This window comes from Nicotiana tabacum, chromosome 22, assembly GCF_000715075.1.
Source record: "Nicotiana tabacum cultivar K326 chromosome 22, ASM71507v2, whole genome shotgun sequence".
NCBI classification, from domain to species: domain Eukaryota; kingdom Viridiplantae; phylum Streptophyta; class Magnoliopsida; order Solanales; family Solanaceae; genus Nicotiana; species Nicotiana tabacum.
In genome coordinates, this window is record NC_134101.1 from 198,843,760 (window position 1) to 198,855,045 (window position 11,286).

General features: G+C 36.9%; 1 protein-coding gene across 5 annotated transcripts; it reads right to left on the reverse strand.

Moving 5' to 3' along the window:
• Nucleotides 1-3,585: 3,585 nt before the first annotated feature.
• Nucleotides 3,586-10,970, reverse strand: LOC142176332 (uncharacterized). Of its 5 annotated transcripts, XR_012704832.1 has the most exons (5): nt 10,814-10,970; nt 8,909-9,037; nt 6,957-7,900; nt 5,052-5,180; nt 3,586-4,043 (listed from the first exon to the last, which is right to left on the reverse strand). XR_012704832.1 is itself a non-coding variant. In XM_075243513.1 (3 exons), the coding sequence occupies exons 1-3, from the start codon at nt 6,973-6,975 to the stop codon at nt 3,736-3,738; spliced, it is 456 nt and encodes a 151-aa protein (XP_075099614.1). In that variant the 5' UTR covers nt 6,976-7,113; the 3' UTR covers nt 3,586-3,735. The 5 variants fall into 5 exon arrangements, 2 of the variants coding, with proteins under 2 accessions (XP_075099614.1, XP_075099613.1); XR_012704831.1 differs by lacking the exon at nt 10,814-10,970 and having other exon boundaries at nt 8,909-9,165; XR_012704833.1 differs by lacking the exons at nt 6,957-7,900; nt 8,909-9,037; nt 10,814-10,970 and adding an exon at nt 5,335-5,893.
• Between the last annotated feature and the right edge of the window lie 316 nt (nt 10,971-11,286).

Below are 11,286 nucleotides of genomic sequence, written 5' to 3' on the forward strand. Positions count from 1 at the left end.
ACGAGGATAGCAATGTACTGGTGGAAGAGGTGTATAATAGGCGTAGATGGTAGACGTACTTCCATAAACTCTTGAACAAGGAAATATCATGTTCGGTGATTTAGAAAACTTAGAGAGTCAGAGTGACTTTGGATTTTGTAGGCGTATTGAGGTTAAGAAGGTTGAGGGGGAAATGAGGAAGATGTTTAGATATAAGGCAACTGCGCCTGAAGAGATCACGGTGGAATTATAGAGGGGTGCGGGTCGGGACAGGCTTGGAGTAGCTTACTGGCTTGAATATCATTTTCATGACAAAGAAGATGCCCGAAGATTGGCGTGGAGTTGGATGATCCCGTTGTACAAAAATAAAGATGATATCTACAATTGCAATAACTATAGGGGTATCAAGCTTCTGAGTGGGAGAGGGTGCTGGAGAGAAGGGTGAGAAAAAGTGTGTCTATTTTCGAGAATCAGTTCAAATTTATGTTGGGCGGTCAACTACTGAAGCCATCACCTTGTGAGGAGATTGGTGGAGCAGTATTGGGAAAGGAAAAATGACTTGTATATGGTACTCATTAACTAGAGAAAGCCTACGACAAATTCCCAAGTGAGGTTCTATGAAGATATTTGGAGGTTAGAGGTGTTCCTGTAGAGTATATAATAGTAATTAAGGACGTGTACAAGGGATCTAAGACTCGGGTGAGGTCTACAGGTGGTGAATTGGAAACATTTTCCAGTAGATATGGGGTTAGATCAAGGATCGACTCTTAGCTTGTTTTTGTTCGCTCTGGCGTGGGATGTGATGACGCAACACATACAAGGGGAGGTGTCACGATGTATGCTATTTGCTGATTACATAGTACTGATTGATGAAACACGAGGTGGGGTTAACGCTAGGTTAGAGGTTTGGAGATAGACGTCGGAGTCTCAAGGTTTTAAGTTGAGCAAGTCGAAAATAGAGTACTTGGAGTGTAAGTTCAGTGATAGGATGCATGAAGCATTAGTGAAAGTAAAGATTAATACACAAGTCATCCCAAAAAAGTGATAGTTTTAAGTATCTTGGTTTGTAATCCAAGGCAACGGGGAGATTGACAGGATGCTACTCATCGAATTGGAGCGGGTGGATTAAATGGAGGCTCGCTTCTAGGGTGTTGTGCGATAAGAATATGCCACCGAGACTTAAGGGAAAGTTCTACAAAGTAGTGGTTAGACTGACTATGTTGTATGGGTTTGAGTGTTGTCCCGTCAAAAACGTTCATCTCCAGAAGATAAAGGTAGCTGAAATGAGGATGTTGAGATAGATATGTGGTCATACCATGAAAGACGCGATTAGGAACGAAGTTATTAGGGACAAGGTGAGAGTGGTCTCTGCTGAGAACAAAATGCGGGAATTGAGGCTAAGATGGTTCGGCCATGTACATAGGAGAGATATAGATGCTCCGATCAGAAGGTGTGAGAGGTTGACCATGGCGAGTTTGAGGAAAGGTAGGGTAGGCCAAATAATTACTGGGGTGAGGTGATTATGCAAGACATGCAATTGCTTAGCTTACCGAAGACATGAGCCTCGATAGGAAAGGGTGAAGGTTGAGAGGTAGTTGTTAGTTTCTCCTTGGCTTACTAGTAGTACTAGTATTTTTCTTGTATTTTTCGTATTCTGTGTTTTTTATTATTACATGTTGTGTTATTCGCTTCTGTTACCCTATTTCATTGTTCTTGCTATTGTTGTTGATTTATTTTCACTGTTTCTTGAGTCGAGTATCTATGGAAAACAGCTGTTCTACCTTCACAAATTAGGAGTAAAGTCTGCATACACATATCCTCCCTAGACCTCACATGTGGGATTACACTAAGTTTGTTGTTGTTGTTATGATGTTAAGTAAGGAATTTAGCACGTAATTTGTGCAAGAGTTGTTAGGTGAGTTCTAGGCGCTAAGCGCCGCCTATAGGAGGCACGCAATCGGGTGCCTGGAGCATAAGCCTCGTGAACAAGAGTTCCGCACGTGACTCTTAGGGCGTTAGTGCCAAACTTGGGGAGAGCCCCAAGAGAGTCTCAACAAATAGAAAAGGAAGTATATCACATTGAATTCAACAACTACAATTTAGAGCATGTTTGGATTGAATTAAAAAAAAGTGACTCTTCAGCACAAATAGCTTTTAAGCCAAAAAAAAATCGAGGTTGCCCAGTTTATTGTTTTTAGCTTGTTTTAAGTAATTTTTAACTTATTTAAGCACTTTTTGACTTTCTCAAACACTGAAAAAATTAAAAAGAGCTTCAAAGCTGATCTGACCAACTTAAAAGGCAATCCAAACACCCTCTTAATATTTTTTATATTCTTTGATTTTTATTAGAAAGACACACCCGTGAATTGCGATGGAAGCGAAGATAGTAGAATGAAAGTGGGATGGAAGGGAAGAAAGCTAGAATTAAAAGCTTTTGATGGTATTAGAACTTTTCATAAGTTGCTATTCCGTTCCCGACATTCTAACATTTTTAAAATGGTAAAGGTTAATTGAAGAGTTTTTTTTTTTTTTTTGGTTTTACACCCGATATCCAATGCTCGGATTGGATCCCACTAAATCCAAATTCATGCCTATAAGGATGAGGAGTTACTTTGAAAAGAACAAACATATCCCGTTATAATGGTGAGTCCTTTAGCTAGTGTGTTCCTTTTCATCTTTTAATACTTTTCTTTATTTTGTGACTGAGAATTCGCTGTTCCAATTTCAAATCTGGGTGAATGATAAACAACTTCTCATTCCTTCTCCACTTAAAAATACCAGATTGCCTTTTCATTAATTAACTGGTTGGGTTTTAAAATTCTTTCTTTTTGTCATTGGAGGACAATAATGCATAAATAGGTAATTAAAAAGTAGTAGGCCGTGACTGGAATCAAATATGAGCTCCTGAGAAAGGTTCACAAGTGAGACATTATGCAATTCCAAATATGAGCTAGGACACTTCTACACTGAAATTCTCGTCACATATATCCTATGTAAGTTGGTTAAATAAATGATTTCGGAAATCAAGAAAACCCTCAACCAAAAATGGGTTAATGACATTCCAGTAACTAACCATTCCTGCAAAATCCTAAAGCTAGAATACATTATGCAGAGACTTACATGATGACTCCTTCAACATTGTTAAGGGCTTTCTTTGCAATCTTGAATTTATCTGCCAGAATTTTGGTCATCCACGACGTACTTGCGGATAAACAAGACAATCCCATCTCGAAGGGATTCATACTCGGGGGCAAACTGAGATTAGCCAAATCTAGTGATCAAATACCAGATAATTGGACAAAAAGTTAAAAATTCTCAACTTTGAAGTGACTGTCAATTGATCCAATTGTGCTCGTTTAGATCGGAACACAAGTATGACTCCGCATAATATCCAAAATTGATCTGGCAAATGTTAGATTCAAAAGCAATAATTTGAACCTCCTAGCCATAAGAGACATAGGGCTAAAGAGTGCCAGCAAAGGATATCTCAGAATTGGTTAAACTGTTTACTCTTGTGTTTTCTTGCTTCGCAAACTAACATTTTGCCCGTTTTCTAAAAAGTATTACGGCATCTAGAAATTTCTTCATAAGCATACTCAGACGAGATAGCCTAGATTAGTTTCTATATCAATTGTCCAAAGATGGTTTCTTTTACACAAATATATAGTAGTACTCCTACAAAAGAAAGCAGCATTATCTGAGTTACGCTTATCAACAAGATTCATCAAAAAGCATCACAAAAGTAAGTTTCTGCAATTAGCGATTTCGATTCAATTCTAAGCTAGCAGCAACCCATTTTTCATCGCTGCAAGGCAAAACACAAGCACCATTCGGAAGCTCCATGTTTTCATTCCGGGGGAAAATGAAAATCTTCTCGTTTGGCAAAATACTGGTCCCAGCATATGTACCAGAATCAACAGACTCCGCAATTGAATGATCAAAGACCGCTGAAGCAGAAGACTGCCCATCAGGCGAGCAGGAGGCAGCAGGACATGGATCCCTGATAACAGAATATGTTTTGGTTGCAGTTGAGCATCTGTGTCTTTTTGCATTTGTATCTATTTCTGCAGATCAGGCCAAATAATGAGTACTGGCACATAACATAACTGGAATAGACTAAATGATGCAGCTGATAAATTGGAAGAAACACAAAGTGTGCGTAGATAATATGCCTATATAACCTTGTTTAAGTTGTAAAGACTAAAAGCCAGAACCAAGATGCATGGCTCCAAGACAGTAGAAAACTGAGTTGGACAAAATGCAGCTCTTTACTTCTAAAGAATTAATGTGATTACTAATTGATGTTTCCAATAAGACTAAATAGGCTGCTGCTCTATAAATGGATATTCCCTGATATTGACCTCAATTATATACAGCCTAACTAAAAGAAACCCTCATAACGACATTGTTTTGAGATATTGAGCAAAAAAGGTATTTGGCCCAAAAGATGTAGAGCCATATCACAGTTCCCAACTTGATATCATGATATGCATGTTACTGATCAAACCTATTATACATTAATTTAAAAAGGCAGCGCTTTGTTTTGTTTGCTGAAAAGTTTAGAAAAATGTTTTCCATGTCTACTTTTGCAGTGATGCATTAAGAAATTATACAGCTTCCTTAAAAGAAACAAATCATTAACAAGAATTTCAATGTCAGCGATACTCAGTTTGATTCTATCAGCAATATTAACGAAATACCATGAGGGTCCAACACAGCTTACCTGCTTTACACGAATTGAGTGAGAAAATCTCATGTCCAAATGCTTGGTTCAATTAATGAATTTGGACTTCACAGGAATTACCATATTTAAAGTTTGATAATACCATCTAAGACTTTTATCTTTCTTTATCTTGACTTCAACTACTTTCCATGACATAACAAAACCCTCTACAGCTAAGAATGACCAAAACAAACTTGTGACAATATTTTTCCTTTCCAATACATGAAGTTACAGTGACACAGCTGGTAACGCGATACCCGTATATTTTGTTCGATAAAGAGCTTCCACAGACAAGAAAGCTATCACACCAAAACTGAAGAAAGTCAGAGTAAAAAAATCGAGTTAGCACCTTCTTTTTGCAGATTTAGTTCTTCAATTATCAATTTGGTTTTCTGCTGAACAACTGGTTGTGGTACATCAGTAGCAGCACATCCTGAACCAGCTGGAAGGACCTTAAGAGATTCACCTAGTTGACCGCCTGAAACACAAAAAGTATGAAATTGCATACCTGACTTAGAACTTGCCAATGAACCCAACCCTTCCGAGGTTAACGGTGTTGGCTTCGGAAGAGAAACAAAAGATATTTTCTTTAAGTTACAGGAAATAAAGAACATAACGATTGAGTAAATAACCTGATAATTGAGCAGAAATATTTGGATAAATGCAGGATAATTAAATTGTGAAGTGGGAAAATGTATCCAGTCTAGGATCAGCCGAAAGAAGTTTGACAGGTAGTTGTTAGTTTCTCTTTGGCTTACCAGTAGTACTAGTATTTTTCTTGTATTTTTCGTATTCCGTGTTCTTTATTATTACATGTTGTGTTATTCGCTTCTGTTACCCTATTTCATTGTTATTGCTACTGTTCGTTGCTTTATTTTCATTGTTTCTTGAGTCGAGGATCTATGGAAAACAGCTCTTCTACCTTCACAAGTTAGGAGTAAAGTCTACACACACATATCTCCCTAGACCTCACATGTGGGATTACACTAAGTTTGTTGTTGTTGTGATGTTAAGTAAGGAATTTACAACGTAATTTCTGCAAGAGCTGTTAGGTGAGTTCTAGGCGCTAAGCGTCGCCTATAGGGGGCACGCAATCGGGTGCCTGGAGCATAAGCCTCGTGAACAAAGAGTTCCACACGTGAGTCTTGGGGCGTTAGTGCCTAACTTGGGGCGAGCCCCAAGAGAGTCTCAACAAATAGAAAAGGAAGTATATCATATTGAATTCAACAACTACAATTTAGAGCCTGGTTGGATTGAATTAAAAAAAAAAGTGCCGCACAAATAGCTTATAAGCCAAAAAAAAAAATTGAGGTTGCCCAGCTTATTGCTTTTAGCTTGTTTTAAGTAATTTTTAACTTATTTACGTACTTTTTGACTTGTCAAACACTAAAATATTAAAAAGAGCTTCAAAGTTGATCTGACCAACTTAAAAGGCAATCCAAACACCCTCTTAATATTTTTTATATTCTTTGATTTTTATTAGAAAGACACACCCGTGAATTGCGATGGAAGCGAAGATAGTAGAATGAAAGTGGGATGGAAGGGAAGAAAGCTAGAATTAAAAGCTTTTGATGGTATTAGAACTTTTCATAAGTTGCTATTCCGTTCCCGACATTCTAACATTTTTAAAATGGTAAAGGTTAATTGAAGAGTTTTTTTTTTTTTTTTGGTTTTACACCCGATATCCAATGCTCGGATTGGATCCCACTAAATCCAAATTCATGCCTATAAGGATGAGGAGTTACTTTGAAAAGAACAAACATATCCCGTTATAATGGTGAGTCCTTTAGCTAGTGTGTTCCTTTTCATCTTTTAATACTTTTCTTTATTTTGTGACTGAGAATTCGCTGTTCCAATTTCAAATCTGGGTGAATGATAAACAACTTCTCATTCCTTCTCCACTTAAAAATACCAGATTGCCTTTTCATTAATTAACTGGTTGGGTTTTAAAATTCTTTCTTTTTGTCATTGGAGGACAATAATGCATAAATAGGTAATTAAAAAGTAGTAGGCCGTGACTGGAATCAAATATGAGCTCCTGAGAAAGGTTCACAAGTGAGACATTATGCAATTCCAAATATGAGCTAGGACACTTCTACACTGAAATTCTCGTCACATATATCCTATGTAAGTTGGTTAAATAAATGATTTCGGAAATCAAGAAAACCCTCAACCAAAAATGGGTTAATGACATTCCAGTAACTAACCATTCCTGCAAAATCCTAAAGCTAGAATACATTATGCAGAGACTTACATGATGACTCCTTCAACATTGTTAAGGGCTTTCTTTGCAATCTTGAATTTATCTGCCAGAATTTTGGTCATCCACGACGTACTTGCGGATAAACAAGACAATCCCATCTCGAAGGGATTCATACTCGGGGGCAAACTGAGATTAGCCAAATCTAGTGATCAAATACCAGATAATTGGACAAAAAGTTAAAAATTCTCAACTTTGAAGTGACTGTCAATTGATCCAATTGTGCTCGTTTAGATCGGAACACAAGTATGACTCCGCATAATATCCAAAATTGATCTGGCAAATGTTAGATTCAAAAGCAATAATTTGAACCTCCTAGCCATAAGAGACATAGGGCTAAAGAGTGCCAGCAAAGGATATCTCAGAATTGGTTAAACTGTTTACTCTTGTGTTTTCTTGCTTCGCAAACTAACATTTTGCCCGTTTTCTAAAAAGTATTACGGCATCTAGAAATTTCTTCATAAGCATACTCAGACGAGATAGCCTAGATTAGTTTCTATATCAATTGTCCAAAGATGGTTTCTTTTACACAAATATATAGTAGTACTCCTACAAAAGAAAGCAGCATTATCTGAGTTACGCTTATCAACAAGATTCATCAAAAAGCATCACAAAAGTAAGTTTCTGCAATTAGCGATTTCGATTCAATTCTAAGCTAGCAGCAACCCATTTTTCATCGCTGCAAGGCAAAACACAAGCACCATTCGGAAGCTCCATGTTTTCATTCCGGGGGAAAATGAAAATCTTCTCGTTTGGCAAAATACTGGTCCCAGCATATGTACCAGAATCAACAGACTCCGCAATTGAATGATCAAAGACCGCTGAAGCAGAAGACTGCCCATCAGGCGAGCAGGAGGCAGCAGGACATGGATCCCTGATAACAGAATATGTTTTGGTTGCAGTTGAGCATCTGTGTCTTTTTGCATTTGTATCTATTTCTGCAGATCAGGCCAAATAATGAGTACTGGCACATAACATAACTGGAATAGACTAAATGATGCAGCTGATAAATTGGAAGAAACACAAAGTGTGCGTAGATAATATGCCTATATAACCTTGTTTAAGTTGTAAAGACTAAAAGCCAGAACCAAGATGCATGGCTCCAAGACAGTAGAAAACTGAGTTGGACAAAATGCAGCTCTTTACTTCTAAAGAATTAATGTGATTACTAATTGATGTTTCCAATAAGACTAAATAGGCTGCTGCTCTATAAATGGATATTCCCTGATATTGACCTCAATTATATACAGCCTAACTAAAAGAAACCCTCATAACGACATTGTTTTGAGATATTGAGCAAAAAAGGTATTTGGCCCAAAAGATGTAGAGCCATATCACAGTTCCCAACTTGATATCATGATATGCATGTTACTGATCAAACCTATTATACATTAATTTAAAAAGGCAGCGCTTTGTTTTGTTTGCTGAAAAGTTTAGAAAAATGTTTTCCATGTCTACTTTTGCAGTGATGCATTAAGAAATTATACAGCTTCCTTAAAAGAAACAAATCATTAACAAGAATTTCAATGTCAGCGATACTCAGTTTGATTCTATCAGCAATATTAACGAAATACCATGAGGGTCCAACACAGCTTACCTGCTTTACACGAATTGAGTGAGAAAATCTCATGTCCAAATGCTTGGTTCAATTAATGAATTTGGACTTCACAGGAATTACCATATTTAAAGTTTGATAATACCATCTAAGACTTTTATCTTTCTTTATCTTGACTTCAACTACTTTCCATGACATAACAAAACCCTCTACAGCTAAGAATGACCAAAACAAACTTGTGACAATATTTTTCCTTTCCAATACATGAAGTTACAGTGACACAGCTGGTAACGCGATACCCGTATATTTTGTTCGATAAAGAGCTTCCACAGACAAGAAAGCTATCACACCAAAACTGAAGAAAGTCAGAGTAAAAAAATCGAGTTAGCACCTTCTTTTTGCAGATTTAGTTCTTCAATTATCAATTTGGTTTTCTGCTGAACAACTGGTTGTGGTACATCAGTAGCAGCACATCCTGAACCAGCTGGAAGGACCTTAAGAGATTCACCTAGTTGACCGCCTGAAACACAAAAAGTATGAAATTGCATACCTGACTTAGAACTTGCCAATGAACCCAACCCTTCCGAGGTTAACGGTGTTGGCTTCGGAAGAGAAACAAAAGATATTTTCTTTAAGTTACAGGAAATAAAGAACATAACGATTGAGTAAATAACCTGATAATTGAGCAGAAATATTTGGATAAATGCAGGATAATTAAATTGTGAAGTGGGAAAATGTATCCAGTCTAGGATCAGCCGAAAGAAGTTTGACAGGTAGTTGTTAGTTTCTCTTTGGCTTACCAGTAGTACTAGTATTTTTCTTGTATTTTTCGTATTCCGTGTTCTTTATTATTACATGTTGTGTTATTCGCTTCTGTTACCCTATTTCATTGTTATTGCTACTGTTCGTTGCTTTATTTTCATTGTTTCTTGAGTCGAGGATCTATGGAAAACAGCTCTTCTACCTTCACAAGTTAGGAGTAAAGTCTACACACACATATCTCCCTAGACCTCACATGTGGGATTACACTAAGTTTGTTGTTGTTGTGATGTTAAGTAAGGAATTTACAACGTAATTTCTGCAAGAGCTGTTAGGTGAGTTCTAGGCGCTAAGCGTCGCCTATAGGGGGCACGCAATCGGGTGCCTGGAGCATAAGCCTCGTGAACAAAGAGTTCCACACGTGAGTCTTGGGGCGTTAGTGCCTAACTTGGGGCGAGCCCCAAGAGAGTCTCAACAAATAGAAAAGGAAGTATATCATATTGAATTCAACAACTACAATTTAGAGCCTGGTTGGATTGAATTAAAAAAAAAAGTGCCGCACAAATAGCTTATAAGCCAAAAAAAAAAATTGAGGTTGTCCAGCTTATTGCTTTTAGCTTGTTTTAAGTAATTTTTAACTTATTTACGTACTTTTTGACTTGTCAAACACTAAAATATTAAAAAGAGCTTCAAAGTTGATCTGACCAACTTAAAAGGCAATCCAAACACCCTCTTAATATTTTTTATATTCTTTGATTTTTATTAGAAAGACACACCCGTGAATTGCGATGGAAGCGAAGATAGTAGAATGAAAGTGGGATGGAAGGGAAGAAAGCTAGAATTAAAAGCTTTTGATGGTATTAGAACTTTTCATAAGTTGCTATTCCGTTCCCGACATTCTAACATTTTTAAAATGGTAAAGGTTAATTGAAGAGTTTTTTTTTTTTTTTTGGTTTTACACCCGATATCCAATGCTCGGATTGGATCCCACTAAATCCAAATTCATGCCTATAAGGATGAGGAGTTACTTTGAAAAGAACAAACATATCCCGTTATAATGGTGAGTCCTTTAGCTAGTGTGTTCCTTTTCATCTTTTAATACTTTTCTTTATTTTGTGACTGAGAATTCGCTGTTCCAATTTCAAATCTGGGTGAATGATAAACAACTTCTCATTCCTTCTCCACTTAAAAATACCAGATTGCCTTTTCATTAATTAACTGGTTGGGTTTTAAAATTCTTTCTTTTTGTCATTGGAGGACAATAATGCATAAATAGGTAATTAAAAAGTAGTAGGCCGTGACTGGAATCAAATATGAGCTCCTGAGAAAGGTTCACAAGTGAGACATTATGCAATTCCAAATATGAGCTAGGACACTTCTACACTGAAATTCTCGTCACATATATCCTATGTAAGTTGGTTAAATAAATGATTTCGGAAATCAAGAAAACCCTCAACCAAAAATGGGTTAATGACATTCCAGTAACTAACCATTCCTGCAAAATCCTAAAGCTAGAATACATTATGCAGAGACTTACATGATGACTCCTTCAACATTGTTAAGGGCTTTCTTTGCAATCTTGAATTTATCTGCCAGAATTTTGGTCATCCACGACGTACTTGCGGATAAACAAGACAATCCCATCTCGAAGGGATTCATACTCGGGGGCAAACTGAGATTAGCCAAATCTAGTGATCAAATACCAGATAATTGGACAAAAAGTTAAAAATTCTCAACTTTGAAGTGACTGTCAATTGATCCAATTGTGCTCGTTTAGATCGGAACACAAGTATGACTCCGCATAATATCCAAAATTGATCTGGCAAATGTTAGATTCAAAAGCAATAATTTGAACCTCCTAGCCATAAGAGACATAGGGCTAAAGAGTGCCAGCAAAGGATATCTCAGAATTGGTTAAACTGTTTACTCTTGTGTTTTCTTGCTTCGCAAACTAACATTTTGCCCGTTTTCTAAAAAGTATTACGGCATCTAGAAATTTCTTCATAAGCA